At 41.5% G+C, this 17850-nt stretch overlaps 4 protein-coding genes across 7 annotated transcripts in view; 2 read left to right on the top strand and 2 right to left on the bottom strand.

The window, feature by feature from the left end:
* Window positions 1–235: 235 nt before the first annotated feature.
* Window positions 236–3203, bottom strand: LOC103367022 (protein FAM104A-like). Its single transcript, XM_008294908.1, has 3 exons — window positions 3178–3203; window positions 2644–2749; window positions 236–1562 (listed from the first exon to the last, which is right to left on the bottom strand). The coding sequence occupies exons 1-3, from the start codon at window positions 3192–3194 to the stop codon at window positions 1305–1307; spliced, it is 381 nt and encodes a 126-aa protein (XP_008293130.1). The 5' UTR covers window positions 3195–3203; the 3' UTR covers window positions 236–1304.
* Window positions 3204–3967: 764 nt separating this feature from the next.
* Window positions 3968–9667, top strand: amz2 (archaelysin family metallopeptidase 2). 4 transcript variants are annotated; one of them, XM_008294902.1, is made up of 8 exons: window positions 3968–3976; window positions 5578–5866; window positions 6235–6408; window positions 6594–6722; window positions 6896–7059; window positions 8090–8266; window positions 8783–8971; window positions 9404–9667. In XM_008294902.1, exons 1-7 carry the CDS (start codon window positions 3974–3976, stop codon window positions 8945–8947), a joined length of 1101 nt encoding a protein of 366 aa, XP_008293124.1. In that variant the 5' UTR covers window positions 3968–3973; the 3' UTR covers window positions 8948–8971; window positions 9404–9667. The 4 variants fall into 4 exon arrangements, with proteins under 4 accessions (XP_008293124.1, XP_008293123.1, XP_008293126.1 ...); XM_008294901.1 differs by having other exon boundaries at window positions 8783–9667; XM_008294903.1 differs by lacking the exon at window positions 3968–3976 and adding an exon at window positions 4087–4125 and having other exon boundaries at window positions 8783–9667.
* Window positions 9547–17568, bottom strand: LOC103367020 (monocarboxylate transporter 7). The gene is made up of 6 exons (XM_008294905.1): window positions 17389–17568; window positions 14682–14922; window positions 14418–14561; window positions 14180–14308; window positions 11999–12970; window positions 9547–10530 (listed from the first exon to the last, which is right to left on the bottom strand). Exons 2-6 carry the CDS (start codon window positions 14917–14919, stop codon window positions 10223–10225), a joined length of 1791 nt encoding a protein of 596 aa, XP_008293127.1. The 5' UTR covers window positions 14920–14922; window positions 17389–17568; the 3' UTR covers window positions 9547–10222.
* Window positions 17038–17850, top strand: part of arsg (arylsulfatase G) — a 12163-nt gene continuing 11350 nt past the window's right edge. The window contains exon 1 of the mRNA XM_008294906.1: window positions 17038–17414. The gene's annotated coding sequence lies outside the window, so the exon portion shown is untranslated. The remainder of the gene's footprint in view (window positions 17415–17850) is intronic.

Here is a 17850-nt window from a genome sequence, read left to right as displayed (position 1 = left end):
TTTCACCAGTTACATGCTGCACTGCAGTGTTGACGACTGAACAAAATACAAACTACACACCCAAATGGTGATCCACCCTGCTGGTATTATAATGAACACTAATGATGTATTTTGTTTCAGTGAACACAAGCCATGCTGTTCGACACGCTGAAAAACAATAAAACATGCTGTATTTTTGTTACAGCACTAACTACTACAAAAGTCTTCATTCTCTGTATGTACATGTGACAAAAACCACTTTCAGCAACACTTTATTTCAATGTCAAATGATTCGGAAAGTTACATAACATATGAATCACTTTCACATCTCGTTTTATTTGCAACACAGTGTACTGGTCGTATTAAACCATCCATAAACGAGTATGGCTGACAGGCTTATGACACACAGATACACAATGTGTAAAACGTTACAGAAGTAAACACCCGGTTCTAAACTAGTTTCGAGAACCTTTTGGAGGGCTTGTTTTGGGTTAGAAGCACTGTGCTGAGCTGCCTGAGCTGCAGTCTCCAGTGCCTGCTCACGTCTCTATAATTAACCAGGGTCTAATCTAAGGTTGGATTTTGGTGGTGAGGCTCATGGAGAATCTGCTCCATTACTGTGAACCCGCTGAACCTACCACAACTACAATTTTAAGATTCATTTCGACAGTGAAAACAACTGCAGAGAGCAGGGTATGCTAACTTATGACTTTGGCTAGAGAAAGCAAATAAGGCCTAAAATATTCTAGAACTGGATTGTTTTAATAATGCTCCTTAGGAGTGAATCCGTTGGCCTCCGACTACTTACTTTTTGAATGGGATCACTACAACTCCCTCCTCATGGATACAAACACGCGACTGACTTCCCCAGTCGAGAGTAAACAGAAGGAATTATTGAGTAAAGTGCTTAGCTTTATTTAGTTTTGCAAGCACTTTGGATCATCATCATCACACTTTTCTTGTGATTAGCACCAATGAAAATGTCCACGCATCAACGCACGCATGTAAAGAGAGTGATACCTCTTTATAAAGTGCACAGGGTGCGTGCACACACACACACACAAACACACACACATCAATACTGCACAGAAAACCACAGTGGCTGGGCCATGGAAAGGCGGATGTGCTTATGGTCTTGACAAATGGTACATGTTAGGTGGGGATGAGCCGTTGTGCCCAAAATCTGTAAACCTCCCCACACATCATCCCCTTACCCCTGACCCGAGTGTGTCGCTTGAGGCTTTCAAGGAGGAGCCATCGTGCCAGTAGCAACGGCACCGATGGGTGAGGGACCAGAAGGTCAGGAGAGGGGTCAGGGGTCACGGTCATGTCGAGCCTGGACGCCCTCTGGTCTGCAGACTGCTGAAGTGCGCCTCCCGCAGGACTCTGTTGATGTAGTCGTAAGAGACACTTCTCCCGTCGCCATGGAAACCATGCTGCAAGGAGCTGGCAGAGTCTTCAGGCTTTGGGCTGAGGGTGTGCTGGGTGATGCAGTTGTTCTGGCTGTGTATGCATGGCCTGGCCGTGGCCACTATTGCTCTCTCTGGACTACTGATCCCATTACTGCTGTCGCTGCTGGAAGACTGCAAATACAGAACAGAGATCAGGTCTGAAGAGCAGCTTCATGGATGGATGCAAAAGCTGTAAATAAAATATTCTGAGCTTTTACTGACAGTGGTGCACTGCATATGTAATGCAGAGTCCCATGTGTTTATATACACGATGCAGAGCTGCTTGCTCTATCTGAGAAATGCCAGTGGCCTTTACATTATCAGCTCAAAGACACAGTATGTTAAATTAGATTAATTTATGTAGCACATTTAAAACAGCCTGAGCTAGTCAAAGTGTTGACGATCTTATCAGTCAAGCAGCAACAAAGATAGGTACAAAGAAGCTTCACCGGATCAATACTTTCAATCAGTTTGTAAAACCAAAGAAAATTGAAAAAAAAACTTAAACAGGGCAAAACATCATCGCAGCTTTTAAGATCAATTTCTAAAATACAACAAATATAAAATACTAAAATGTTCCGACCATCCAACAGCAACTAAAAGCCATTAAACACACGTGCATCTTGAACATTTTCTTAAAAACGTTAATGGAAGAAGGAAACAGGAAGGCTGTTTAAAGTTTTGGAGCGGCGACTGCAAAGGCAGGATCTCGTCTTACCCACCAGCCTCGATCACAGAGCAGTTAAAAGCAGCTGTTGTGAGGATCTAAGAGGCCTGGAGGTACAGTAGGGCCACAGAAGTTCTGAAATATACCCAGTTTTCAACCCATGCAGGGTTTTATGAACAAATGGAATAGCCTTAAGAGCAATTCTGTATTTAACAGCTAGCCAGTACAGGTGTGATGCCTTGAGGAAATAATGCAGTCTTTATGTATTCAGACAGAAAATGGATCTCTATTTAGCAATGTCCTTCAGTTGAAAGTAGCATCCTGTTACCACGGAGTTATTCTGTTTTTAAAATGTCAGAGCTGCGTCAAAGATGACGCCAAGATTCCTGGCATGAACATGTAGGCTTGCTGTCAAAAGCCCTCAGTGGCTGCTGGTGGAAAACACAACCAGAGCAGAGAGAGACTTATCTTCTCATAACGAGATCAGATGAAAACAGAGGCGAACCCATGTCTGTGTAAAGGGGTCAAAGATCAATTCAGTCTCACCTCTGAGTCCAAATCGGACACTAGCAGGCTGGGGCCTCCTCCTGACCTCTTGGCCTGAGGTCTCAGCTGTTGGTCTTCCTCACTGTCACAGCTATGGTGCCGTTTCCTGAGCAAATGAGAAATATCAAAAATGGAAGGAACCGAGAGGGTGTGTGTGTGTGTGACACAAATGATGCAGGGCGGAGGGGAAGGGGGGTGGGAGAGAGAGATTGGGCGGAGAGAGGCTGAGTATCAGAAAGAGAACATGAAGAGGAACCAAAAATAGTAACAGACACACTCAGGCAGTTACATGATCGGGCATGTGGCACTCCCATTAGACAACACACTGATGAACATATCCTCATTGGGGTCTTTGTAGAAATATTGATACTGCATTGCTCGAGTGAAACATACATGAGTTTGTCTTTTTTTTTATCCCTGCAGTATGTGATTTATCCACAACGTTGCATTAAAGTGACACAACTGATCATCGCAATGCTGTATGTAAAGATGATCCTGTTTTAATAAGACTGTGAAAATGGTTCTCTCCGTTACCTGTTGTCAGTCAGCATTTCTGCAGCCTTGACGAATGTCTTTTTTTTTGGCAAAGAGGAAAGGTTGACTCTCCTTGTCAGCTGGGTTGAGATGTCTTATATTAAAGCTTTGGCAGTGTTACGGCTCCACGACCATTTCGCAGAAGCTCAGTATTTCAAGCTCTCCCTCATCTCACCGGGAAGTCCAGGGTGTGTGGGTGAGCCTATATCCAGCCGGCTGAAGAACAAGTCGCCGCAGGAAAGCACAAACCCTCCGCTGTGGGTTACTTCAGACCTGTCACCGCTCCAAGTGCAGTCCGCCCTGTCTCGGCGGGGGTACAAACTGCCGCTGGACGTGTGAAAGCTAACGAGCTAACTGCTAGGTGTTCTCGTTTACGCAGTGAAATCTCGAGGAGCTCCAGGCATGACAGCAAAGAGGAGGGAGCGAGCTAGCCTGCTAGCTGCTAACGCTCTAACTGCTACTTGTCAAGCTAACTACTTTAGCTGCTGCACTATGCTAAACGAAAGTTCTTCCGCTTTCGTATTCGTCCACTTGCGCCGTTAATCGTCGCGAACTGTTGCCTTTCCTTTACAGCAGTCAGTTACGATGAACTAGATGTGTAAATTAGAGATACACCAGACTTCTCGGTAGCCTGAAGTAAGTTAACAGAGACTCGGGAGCCGCTGGGTGTACCGCAGCAGCGAGCTAGTCTTTGCTAAAGTTGGCTAAAGTGAATAGCTCCGCCCCTCTGTTTACATGACGTCAGCGGAAACGGCTTCCTGTGTCAACATCATGGTGAACTGCTCTCTGCTGCCTGATGGTATTTTCAAATCTATTTTGCACACGAATTTCACCATTATAACTCTTTTTAAAAGACCTGGTTTTGATGAGGTTCGGGGGGAGGTGTCTCTATTGTCAAACGAAAGTGCTTCAACTTGTTAGCTGACTACATTTTTGTCATTTCAAAAGGTAGCTAGTAAGCCTTAGGTAACTTCAAATAGCATGAAGCTAGCATTTCATTTAATCACATTTATGTAATGTGTCGGTGGTGTGTCAAAGCAGGTTTTTACAGTCTGTATCCAATATATGCATGTCTGTGCAGTGCTCTTTTGCCAACATGACATGATTTTCATACTCGTATGTGAATTTATACTCCAGGTTTTCACTTTTAGATATTTTCTTGTAGTATTAGCACAATAATGCTATATAATAGACATACAGTGCAGCTACCTCTGCTGTTTTGTCTGCACTGTGAAATAAGTTTTAATGTGAGAAACTGTGATCACAGCAATCCCACTCTCTTTCTATGCTTAGTCCATTTTCTACATTAACATCACAGTGAGTGCAAGCTGCTTAGACCAGTGTGCCTTGGAGTTAGGCTTATTTATCATAATTTACATAGTTGTAATCATATGTAAGGCGAGCCTTGAAACACAGTAGCTAGTTTTAGCCACCAATTGGAGCGATATTGGTATATTTTATGGGTTATTAGTGCTATTTTTTTCTTTAATAAGTTTGTTTAATAGTATTTTTAGTGACCAAACCTTTAGAATAGAATAGGAGAAGAGATGCAGATGCTGGTGAGGAGAAAACATTCACCTGAAACACAATACCCCAGATACAGTTGTCCTCAAATGTATTCATACCCTTCCATAAAAGAAAAGGCAAAATTCACAATAGTCATTCAAATAGCTAGAAACCGAAAAAAGTAACAATAAATAAAAATTTGCCAAATTATAATTTAGTGAAAAAAGACATTGCTTTTGAATTGTGGGTAAAAAGAATAATTAAAAAAAAAAAAAAAAAAAAAAACTGTCCTGGTCAAATTAGATCACTTTGCTGATGAGCAGTGGCCAAAATCAAAATACCTGTCAACAGGTGCAGAAGTCTGATTGGTAGTTACAGAAGACACTTGATTGCAGTGATTGGCTCAAAGGGTTGTTCAACTAAATATTAGTTTACGGGTCCCATCATGCTTGTTTGCTTGGGGCTTTTTTTGTTGTTTTTTTAATACTTCTGTTGAACCACAATTCAAAAGCAATGTCATGATGTTCATTCAATTTTTATTTAGTATTACTTTTGTCAAATTCAACTTATTTCAGTTTTTTTCCCCTTCTTTAATGGGAGGGTATGAATACATTTGAGGATGACTGTACATACCTAATTCTGCTGTCTGGGTTAATGACTTTAAAAAAAACAAAGCCAAAAAACCCTGAAAACTTTGTCCATGTTTAGACCTAACCATAACTCGTCTGGCAGTAGATAAATCTACCTCAACCTCCTCCTCCTCCTCACCCGTGCCCCATAATGCTTTTCTCTTCTACAAAAAGCTTCTTACATTTACAGCCGTCAAGTCTGGCCTTAAAAAGTTTACCTTGATTTCTTCAGTAACCACGTTAATTCAGTCTATCTTTCCTGCAGATGAAGGTGATCCAGCACACTGCAGAGACACTCCACACAGCCTTGGTGTCTAACTCTCATGATTTAGCTCAAGTTTACAGCAAGTACACACAAGCAGAAAGGCGTCTTCTGGAGGAAGGATTCCGCTCCGGGCAGCCGGGTTCCCTTTTCCCGCCCATCACTGTGCACTCTGACTCAGACTGGATCGCCGCTCATCCTGAGGAACCTCAAGATTTTGAGAGCTTCTACAGAGACCCCTATCGGAGGACCCCTGATGCACATCACAATACTATTTACATTCAAACAATAGGTGAGTATGCTTGGGTCTACTGTGCCTTGATTGTCTTGTTTCTGTCATTTTAGTGGAGTGTGTGTGTGTTGGTTTGTGAAAATGTCCTAAGAGTGTACATTAGGTTTCAAATGATGGTTATTTGTGTTGAACATAGGTAAGGACATGAGCATATTTGTGATTTCTGTCTGTTCAAGTAAAAAAGCATAATCCTCAAGCACATGAAATAAACCTTACTTCAATGAGCAAGACATGCAAAAAACTACATTCTAACTCTGCTGTGGGTTTTACAGATGACTGAGACACATCCACTGTGTTATATAACAGTTTATCCAAGTGCAGCACGTCTCATGGTTGCTTTGCCTTATTGTTCACTGTGTTTGCTCTAGGTTCGTTTGGAGAGGTGGGGGCCCTGACAGACCAGTATGTGGAGTGGCTCAGAGATTACTGCCAGGCCTTCTTCTACGGGCTCTCCGTCAAGTTGCTGCCAGCAGTCCCTGTGTCTGAAACGGGATGCTCTTTCAGGGTTAACAGTAACTCACACAACCTTCAGATCCGCACCGGTAACTCAGGCAGTTTTAAAAAAATATATATATATATGTATCTAAGTCTTGCCTTCATTGTGTTATTCTCACTCTGGTTTAGGATGCTTTTAATCTAGCTAATCTATTTAACGGTAAAAATGCAGCAAGCTAAATCAGGACGGGAGGGATCTGTGTTGTAATTCTTCTTTTCATTTGAAATTTAGGTGACCTTCTGCGATTTCTGGCAAACAAGAAACCAAAAGATGCTTTTTGTATTGTTGGAATCACCATGATTGACCTTTACCCTGAAGACTCCTGGAACTTTGTTTTCGGACAGGCTTCGCTCAGTATGGGTGAGGTCTTGTTCAAAAATATATAAAATAATACAATAGAAAAACAGCTTTGCTCCATGAGTTATGAGGACGAGGATCAGTAAAAATATCTTCATCAGTCATACACACTAATGTGTCTGAGTCGCCACTAGATGGTGCTAAAGTGAAACACATGTCCTTTCTTTTTTCTACAGGTATGGGTGTTTTCAGCTTTGCCAGATACGATGACAACTTCTACAGCAGAAGTTATGCTGGGAGGCTGAAGAAACGGCTTCAGCCAAGGCAGGGAGACTACTCTGTGTTTGAGGGATATTACACTCCACCCATCACCAGCACTTTGCTGCTTCGATCCTGCAAGGTTATTAAGAAACTTCTCCACCCACTCAGGTTTGGTACTACGAACCTTTGAGTGTTTTTTCAGGTCATTTGTTCATCACCGTTTATCAGTACTGCTGATTAACCCTCTGAACCCTGAACAGTTTTTTGTTCACTGTGGGCTAATTTGTCACTACAATATAAAGTCCTATACTTTGATGAAACAGCACAAGAATGGCTAAAAATAAAGAGGAATCAAAAACAGATTATGTACAGTATAACAAAGTTATAGTGCCATACATCATAAAAGAAAAAACAAAAGTCAAATTCTTTGATTATATATTTTACAAAAAAAAAAAAAAAAAAACAACTTTAAGTAACATGTACAACATTTTTTGAAGTGGCCACATGTGTTTTAACCCTCCTATTATCTTTGGGTCAATTTAACTCGATGTTTAACATCTCTAAATAAGTCATTGACATCATTTTTCAGTTCTGTTTAAAGGGCTATTTACACATAAACTTGGGTAACAATTTTAATGATGAAATTTTCTGAAGATCTAATTTTTAAGATTGCTTGGGTCAAATTGAACCCGAGGATAAAATATATCAGTAAATTTGAAGGTAATAGGGGGTTAATTTGTCTCCATAGTTGTGTCCTGTCTGCTCTGTGTAAACAAAACCTGCAGTTCAACTCAGTTCAACTGAATTCTCTGACTGTTGGTCGCCACTGAGTCAAAAATTGACTTGTTAGTTGCACAGAGGAGCACTGATTTTAAAAAAACAAACAAATGTTTACAGGGTCTGGTTACTAGAAACTATTTTTAAAAACACGACCTGTAGAATAAAGTCTTTGTGGTGAGATATCTCTGACAGAACAGCTCGTCACGTGTTTAGTTCTAGCGCTGTACAAAAAGGTGAAATTCGTTATGTTTTTTTACACTGATTAAAGATTTCAAACCCACAGATGAGTTTTGAGGTTCAGAGATTTGAAGCACTCATTACTGCTGAATAAAACATGTCACGTCCAGCCTTTTTGTTAGTGTGTTGTAATGCCAAATATTTCTTTCTAGACCATGACCCACGAGATTGGCCATATGTTTGGAATAAGACATTGCCAGTGGTTGAACTGCATCATGCAGGGCTCCAACCACCTCGAGGAGTCTGATCGCAGGCCCTTGGATTTCTGTCCCATCTGCCTTCACAAAATACACGTCTCAGTGGGCTTCAAAATAGCTCAAAGATACAAGGTAATAAAACCGTACCCACTGGTAAGGAAAAGCGTTTGTTATTTTAGAGTGTTTCCACTTTTCTGTTAACTTCTAATTAAGACAGACTAACAAGCATCACCTGATTTTCGTTTCTAAATTAGATTCCATAGCAGACTCAGGGAAACCGTTCCAAAATAGTAGAAGATCATTAGAGACTCACTAATGTAGCTCTGGGTCACGAGTTCACGCCAAGTATCACATGTCAAAGTAATCCTGATTATTTCAGCCCGCTTTCTAGTAACATCTATGCGCTGTTCTGAGAATGTTCCCAGTAGAACTTAATCTCAGTGAAGTAGGTTGTTGTCACAAACTCCATTCAAACATCAACAATGTAAGAATTATCTACACTAATTGGAATTACATTACATCGAGTCTTAAGAACTGGAGCAGTTTTTTACAGGAATTCCTCCCGTGTTCATTTTTGTAGTTCACCTACTCAGTCAGGTGTTAGGTTTGTTTTGTACGTTTTTAATACGTCGTGTTTGTGTTCAACAGGCCTTACTGCAGTGGATGGAGGAGGGTCAGAGTGGAACATCGGGACCAGTGAAGGCCTCTGCCTCTCATCCTGCGACACACTTTCCCAAACCCACCCAAGCCTTTCACACATCCAAACTGTGGCTCCGCAGGTGTTTGGACATACTGGAAAAAGAAGAACTGTAGCGCCTGCCAAGGAATCTGTATAAGGTATATGAAGGGGAGGCACAATTACATGACGCTCTAATGTTTCTGTTGATTTTCGAAGCAGAATCTTGTCTTAAAATGATCTCTAGGCTTACTCTGTGTTGTGTTTGAGGGGTATTGGCTATGACATATCTTTGAAACAGTTATATATTGATCAGTATTGATTGAAACATGGGGACATGATGGTGACACATGCTGCGGGAGCCTTTGTTTCCACAATACATTAAAAAATGGTTCTAGTTCAGATTTTCTCAGCTATAAATTTGCACAATATATAATGTTGAAGGGTCTTAACCTTAACATTTATCCTGGTCAGGTAAATTGTCTTGTTTTTTTTCTATTGGAAAGCACTTTGGCTCAACACCTGTTATTTTAAATATTAAAATAACAGTAACATGCACTTTGTACATAAAATGTGAAATGTTTTCACCTCAGGTCTGCTGGGCTGGGACACTTTAAGAATGTATTTATATTAGGTGAGTAACTCATCTATGAGCTTTCTGTTGGTATTTCTGGTCGTGACGATTTGACAAATACGTGAGCAATAAATGGATACAAACATAAGCGGTTACACATAATTCAGAGGTTGTTGCTTTACTGTGATTCAACACATTTTCATTACAAAAATAGTCTGACATCCCATATTACATAACAGTGCATTGTCAACTTGCTAACAGCTTGATTAAAAATGAACACTTTAAATCACGTAGTCCTGAGCTTTGTGTGTTTCCTACAACGAGTGTTACAGAGTCTGGTGCAGCTTAGTGTTCTTGCAGCTACTTGGCGTCACAGTTTTTCTGGTCTATCGTTATAATAGTGATCACCGGCAGGTAATTAACAAGCGGCAGTGTTACGTCTCTTTGGAATATCTACGGTACCATCAATTCTGCTTCATTTTGAACAGGTCCAAGCCTTCCAGTCGCATCTCAGACCGGTGAACATTACAGCAAGACTATATAATACGCTGACTTACTTCCTTAAAGATGAATTAAAGGTAGTTTAATTTTAATCTTAGTGTTGCTGACTTGATGTAAAAACACTGTTTGGTGCATTAGGTAATTAAGGCACAATTGCTACATACAGATTGTGATCTAAAAGTTCTCAAGATGGCTCTCAGAAACCAGAGCTACAATGGCAGATATTAAGCACTTAGTGTTTCTCTCCACTGTCACTCCAGCAGTCTGCCTGCAGTAGCCTTCACCTTTTTACCCCTTACATGGCTTTACCTTTCTATTATCCTTATTCTAGATCACCTCAAGCAAAACGTCTGACGTCGTCGACATCTCTTGTAGCCTCCCCCTGATTGTTGTCAAAGTTGGCATCAGATTCGCTGCAGTCATTTGGACCGCTTGTTCTTTTGTCCGGTTTCTGCTCTTCACTCCGTTCCTGAGACGCCGCTGTCCTTTCATGTACGTCTTCAGAGTATTTTGAGCTTCTCCTCCTACAGAGCAGTCCTTTCTTAGCAGGTCTTACCAAACCCAAGAACAGGGCGCTCACTGCCATGCCGGCCGCACAGGAGTAGAAGGCCGATCCGTAGTTCTGAGTCACGTCCACCAGCACTCCTGGAGAGAGACAAAAGAAGGTATGTGAATAGAGTTGTACGATGTCTTCTGTGGCTCGGCAGGGCCTGAGAAAGTCACAATATAATTAGTGACGTCATCAAGGTTGTCTTCTAAGCTTGGGCGTGAATAGCACAACTTTTAGTAACAGCATCCAGCCCATCCAGCAAGCCATTTTAGCATTTGTGACCTGAGTCTGACCAACCAGAATCAACATCACAGGCATCAACAGTGTCATTTTACACTGCAGCTAGTCGGAATTTTTACTCAAAATATCTCTAACGTCTTTCAGACTCGTCAAAACGGCAGTTAGAAATATTGATAATTCGGTTTTGACTATTTCAGACAAATAATTGCAGACGTCTCAAACATAATTAAGACTCGTCACAGTCAGCGAATTGTGACGCATCGCTGTGGTGGGTAAGACTGGACTTATCAACAGGGGGTTTACGCAGAACAGGAACTTCATTCATTAGAGACTTGTGGTTGAAATTTACAGCGTCATGCAAATGTTGTGTCTCCAGACAGACTTGAGGACTGATGACAATGTCTGGATGGGCTCAGAACATTGAACTCCTGATCTCTAATAGTTTTAGCTAAAAATACAGAGTCTGGTTGCTGTTTGCAAAGCAAACTGCTCCCTCCTCTGTCTCCCACTTGCAGTAGCTTCTGACTTAACTGGATATATCTGCAACATCTTTTCACTAAATCAAAACTTTAATTTAAAATAGAATTTCCACTGGGAAGAATTCCAGTACAAGATATCTACAATGCCATTCTGACTGGTTTAAAGCTAATATAATATAAAAGTAAAGGACAATGTATATAAGTTGAATTGAGAGAAATTAAAGATAAGACGAGAGGTAAAAGGGGCATTTTTGGGCTGTAATGACATTACAATATGACATTATGGATATCTAAAATGTTCCATTTGGCTAAGAGAATTTACCGACGACTATCTTCAATTCATACCTGTTGAATGTATAAATGGCAGACCATAAGCCCAAACTACAAACAGAAGGGTGTTAGTTTGCAAGACATGGTGTTTACTAGGGAGCAAGGGTCCTAAATTTAACAATTTCTTAATCTGTCTCTTGCAAACTTTATAGAAGTTTAGTTCAAAGACAAAGAAAACAGTTCTACCATTATCACAAGTCATAAATGTAAAATTCTAGATCATGATTTCAGTACAGGAATCATATACGAGTCATCTGTTAGCATTTCTTACTCTGTCTGTTGTTGATATCTCATCACCTATCACATATTCTCATTTACCCACTGTCTTAAAATATTTGAATTGTTACTGCATTTAATCAATTAAATTTCCAAATTTATGTATAAAAAAATAATTTCCATTTCTAATGTAGCCAAAATTAGATTTCAGTAACCACAAAGTAAAGCATCAAGCTGTGGAAAAGTTCAATCTTAGGCATTATTTCACGTAAATGTGACATTAAAACATTCCTCTCACCTCCAAGCGGTGGTCCAGCCAGCCCAGCAAAGCTCTGGATAAACACATAGACGCCAGCAGCTGAAGACATCCTCTCTATGCCCACCACATCATCCTCGGCCAGCATGGGGATGTGGGTGCATGCCAGTGTTCCCATCAGGAAGCCGTACACAGCGCAGCACACAGCCAGGCCATAGAACTCTGTAACCAAAGTAAATCCCACCAGGTCCATAGTCATTGCAATCACACATGCCAGAAGCACGAGAAGCTTCTTGGTCCTGACCTGCTTCCTCGTCAGGATCCATCCGATGGCGAATCGACCCAAGATTTCAGCCACAGCCATGGTGGAGAGCATGTAGGCGGCGCGATCCCGTTCAACACCTCGACTCACGCTCAGCTCAATGACGTATAGTTGAGGGGCGAAGAAGCCCAGAGTGGCAAACAGTCCGAACAGAGAGTACAAAATGAAGCTGCACTCTTTGAGGATGGAAAAATCCAAGAGTTTAGGCTTCTTTGCAGGTAGCTTTTCATTGACCGATTTGATTTCTTCATTATTCATCACTTGTTTATCTGCATCTCTGTCCGTTTTGTCCTCTGCTTCAGATTCTTTAACCTCCACCTCAATGTGTTCCACAGGTTTCTGTTCCAGCTCTAACCTCGCTTCTTTGCGCAGTAGCGTATTCTCCTCTGGGCTGCTGCTGTCGGTGTCCTTCAGAGACTGAACACCAGAGTCTCCAGTGCTCACAGAGGCTCTGGTTAGCTCATTGTCCGTCGTCACAGAGTCCTCTGGGTTCGTGCCCTCTGCATTCTCTCCTGTACTGAGGGCTTCGAGTTCTTTTGGGGACGATGTGTCAATCTCTGTCATCCTGCTCCCTCTGGGTTTGATAATGATGGGACGAAGCAGCGCTCCACAGATGATGATGATGCTTTGCAGAGCTCCTATCACTGCCATGGTATGTCGCCAGCCGATGCGGTCCCTTAATGCAGAAAAGGCTAAGAGACAAGAGAAGGTACACAGTATAAGTGATCAATAAAACTGCAAAAGTAGCAGTAAGTATGTATTGTTCAAGATCTGGCTTGTATATAGGCTGCTGTGAAAGTAGGCATGAAGGAAAACAGCAAACATGATCTTGTTGTCAACAAATACCATCAACAAAAAACCCTAAAAGAAGCAGTTTCTCTTGGTTGCTTTGTGTGGCTCTTAGTCATTGACGTCACTTATGGGTTTGGTGACTACTGTTTTGAAGACTCGAGTTTGGAATTTGGCCCCAAAGACGCTACGTACGCTCATAAGGTAGCAACCTGCCAATAAGAAGGCAGTCCCACCTGAAAATATACCCTGCTTTGTTATCTATTTTACTCTAAATGGGAGCATATTTTACTAAATGGACATCATACTGTATTGAAGGAGATGTGAAACTATCAACTGAAACCATGAACTGATCAGGAAAACCTTTACTGAGGTAACAAATGAGGTGAGAAGGAAGTAGTTTTCTAATAGACTTCTATACAGTCGAACTTCCTTTTTGCAACCTGATGAATCGCCCCCTGCTGGTCATTAGAAAGAATACAGCTTTAAGACACTTCAAATTCTAAATAGCGATTTTAAAGCAGCTATACTAGAAAGAGACAGCAGGAAACTGTTCTGATACTACACAAACAAGAGCAGAAAGTGTATTTATTGGTAATCAGAGAGTATTTATGGCAGCAGGATGGTGTTTGTGACTGAAAATAATCTGAAGTGCCCACGTTCATGTCAAGGAAAATCCTGTCATCAGTGCAATGCTGTGACTCACTGATACATTATTTTAAATTGCTATCTTCTTTTTTTTTTTTTTTTAAATAGGTTATTAATGACTGATGAATAAATCATAGCAAAAACACTGTCAACATGTCAGAGATCATCTCCCCAAAATTTCAAAAATCATGTTTTCAGGGAAGCTTGTGTCCTATCATCCTTCCTGTGAGAATACTTGTCCGTAGGATCAGTTCACTGTTTACGTTTTTTTCTTGGCAATTGCTGGCAGTAAGAAAATTACAGAAAATTCCTGGATTCATCCTTTAAAATTGCTCCAGCTTCTTCCAATGAAACATTTTCCTCATGCATTCTATTAGTATTTGTTTCCAGTCACTAAATATTTCGACAAACTACACAACAAACCGCATACATTGTGGTTCGTCAGTGGGTGCTCTCGCTCTCACCTGGTGCCAGCGCAAACATCGACAAGGACTCTCCAGTAGACGCCACAGCTGTAACCAGTGATCGTCTGCGGTTGAAGTACTGGGAAAGGATGGTCACAGTGGGCAGAAAGGTCAGACAGTAGCCCAGGCCTGCACAGGTGAAAAGACAAGCATGTATTTTACCTACAGATGCTGCTAAAGAACAAATTCAAAGATTAATAGCACTTAAATGAGGGGGGGAAAGTAACAAAAGTGATACCTGCAATTATTCCATATGTGATGTACATTTCGTTAATGGAGCTGGTGAAGCTGGTGGCGATGGTGCCCGAGGAGATGAGGAACCCTCCAGTCATGACAACAACTTGGAAGCCACAGCGGTTAGTCATCACAGAGGAGAGAGGAGCTGAGGATAAACAAACTGTTGTTCAGCATCGACGATGGTACAACAATGCTCCCAACTTCATTGTCCTTTCAAGTTCCAGTGTAAACTTGCAGGGTTGCTAACTACAGCAGCTGAACGTACCATTGAAGGTCATGACAAACACACAGATGGAAACGACCCAGGAGACCCGACTGTTGGTCTCTCCAAACTCCTCCATCAGGTCCTGGAGGAAGATACCAAAGCTTTTGATGGTGCCATAGGTGAAGGCTTCCACCAAGAAAAAGGCCACAGCGATCATCCATCCCCAGCCGCCGTCAGGAGCCTCCGAGTACACGTTGGGCCCCAAGAACCTTAACCCCTTGCCTCCACATGGCGCCATGGCCTGTAAAGAGAAACAGCAGTGTTAATGACTGTTTTAAATATAAAATAAGAAATCAAATGTGCATACTTTGACTTGATCACTGACTTGAGGAAAAGCGTAAAATATTCTGGCAAGGACAATGAAATCCTGCAAACACCATCAAGCATCAGCGGGTGAACGCGCCTCCGTCCTGTGTAGCCCGTTGGACACGCGTCAACTTTATGTTTTTACAGCTGCAAAATGCCCGAGTCACTCGACGACAAAACAGCTGCTCCTCGTCTCATCACACGCTAGATTAAAGGTGGCAAACCTGTGAGCTGACCTGATGACCGCCGGCTCACAGAAGGGCAGCAGGTACGGAGCTGATTTGATCCTCCTCTCTCTTTAGCTGCTTGCTTTTATAATAAAGTGGTTCTTACTGGTTAACGCGTAAACAAAGATGGTAAGGAGGAGAATACTGCCAGCAGTAGTTACAGTTCAGCCTCTCTGAGCATAAGGGTGGGCCTCATCAACTATTAATGCCGTTGGGGGAGAGTCGGGTAAAATTAGATTGTCTAGCATTTTGTGCTTCAGTGAAGTAGATTTACAACATATGAGGTGGACTTTAAGCCCAATTCTGGATAAAATGAGCATTAGGGTTGCAAAATTTTATTTAACATTTATCTCTGTCAGCCCTTGTGTTGTAGAGTATTCAACACGTAGTATAACACAAATTCACGATCCCTTTGGCGACTACAGTTTTTCCTCTTCAGCAAACTTTTTTCCCCTTCTAATTTAGATAGATAATGGATGGATGGATGGATGGATGGATGGATGGATGGATGGACTTCAAGAATGATGCATAACCACCAACTCACAGCAATGTTATAGTCTATGATCCAGAATGAATGTGTACATCACAGTACCTTTAACACCATCTAGATGACATTAATAATATATCTTTGACCTAGTTTGTGTTTTATACTGTTTGGGACAATAAACTATCATTTCTACATCCTTCTGAATACATGGTTTCTTCAGGGTTTCCAACGTGGCTCAGTCTAACTATGTTTAGTTTCATAACCTGTTCTACTTTTGTTTGACCTCGTGATGATTCTATGAACTTAGAAATCCGTTGTGTAATTTACCCCCCAGTTTTTGACAAATTTCCCAATAGGAGGTTGCTTTCATAGGCAGCACTGGTATGCTAAGCAGGTGTAAACACTCCCTTTTCAAACAGCTGACTTCACATATCACATACCATGTGCTGGAGAAAAATAAACACTTCCTGCTATTCTGTACACCTGCTGTAACGTTTAAATTAACACACTCACTCAGTCTGGTACTTGGTCATTGTTTGGCACTTTATTCTGTAAATTAAGTGAACACGAACGTCATCATGCACAAACATAAACAGAATTGCCTCGAATAAATGTCCACACACAGGCAGTAATCAGTGTACCAACACATTTTGACTGATACATTTGCCTGTTCAGCACATTTAAATTTTAGAATAGTATAATTAACACAAGAGCTGGCAGAGTGAAACTAAAGTAAATCTAAGCTTGTGTACTTAACAACAAAAACTTTTAAGGGTTGTTCATCAAGACTAAAAAAGTGACCCTGGGTGTCAAGAAAGGTGCGTACAAATATATATTTTTAAAATGACGATGATTATTATCAAAAACAAATGTAATCGTTATTATAAGGCATTACAATTGGGCAACATTTTCAAAAATTCCCAATTGAAATTTAAAATTAAGACTATTGCAATATCAGTCAATATATCTGAAGTCAGGTTTTTTTTTTTGTTTATTTGTCTGTTTTTCATGTTATTCAGCCCTTACTGACAAATAGTACAGGTTGGATTTAGGGTCCTTTTTTAAAAAGGGTGTCTCCAATGTTGCCACGTGTTGTTTGTTTGTTTTGTTTTTAATTACATTTCAATGAATTAAAATAACAAGTATTTTACTTGTGTGTATCCGACAACACAAACACTTAGAATAATTTTGACCAAGACCAAAAACATTTCATGATAGGGTTTCTCAATGTCCTTCAGCTGAATGGCCTAACAGACACACTGACCCATCGCCCTGATGAGGCTGGTTGTAGAAGCGGCTGTGTTAACTGCACACACACACACACACATAAACACACAGTTATTTACTACGCTGAGTTAGTTTGCCCTGTTAAACAGAATTAACAATATAATCTCCTTGGTTTAAAGCAGTTGTCTGTGTGTGTGAATAAACCAGTGGGAGGGGTTTACTCATGTTGACTAGAAGCAGCCTTCATGCTCCGGACGTCCTCGTGCGGCCGACACAACACACTACAGCGGCGGCTCGTGCTGTCTGCGGGCGACATTTACCACGCGCCTCGTCACTAACTTCACCGGTCTGCTGTCTGAGCCTCACATTTACCTCCAGACCTCCCCAGCAGAGTAGTTCCACTGCAGGTAACTCACTCGGACGTCACTAAACCTCTCATTACCGCGGGTTGGTGTCTCACCTGTGAGGAGGAGCGACTTTCTCACGGTAAACGTTCTCTCCGTCGCTCGAGCCGCTGCTAGATTCCTGCGAGTGTCGCGCGCTGCTTCCGTCAATGAGCCGCTAAACTTTGTGAAGTAAACATGCACATTTTGTCCCGCAGACACGCTATGAGACACACACACACGTAAACACACAGTCACACACACACACTGCCACGCTGTGTGTCATACAGCTCACATTCATAAAGACACACGAGGTGGAGGGAGGAGGAGGAGGGGGGGTTAAATGGATCTGGTTGCAGCCAGTTCTTTCACGAAGTCTCTGTACAACCCCCCCATTGCACACACACACACACACACACACACACACACACTTAGCCTCCTATAACTCCGGGTGTAGAGCTGTTCATGATTGGTTGCAAGTAATTCCGCCACTTCATTACATGCAGTCGTCCTCTAATGTATTCATATTAAATTCATAG

This window comes from Stegastes partitus, unplaced genomic scaffold (assembly GCF_000690725.1).
Source record: "Stegastes partitus isolate 25-593 unplaced genomic scaffold, Stegastes_partitus-1.0.2 Scaffold1006, whole genome shotgun sequence".
Taxonomy (NCBI): Eukaryota; Metazoa; Chordata; class Actinopteri; family Pomacentridae; genus Stegastes; species Stegastes partitus.
Note: the sequence above shows the minus strand (reverse complement) of the source record. Positions and strands in the feature narration are given on the sequence as shown.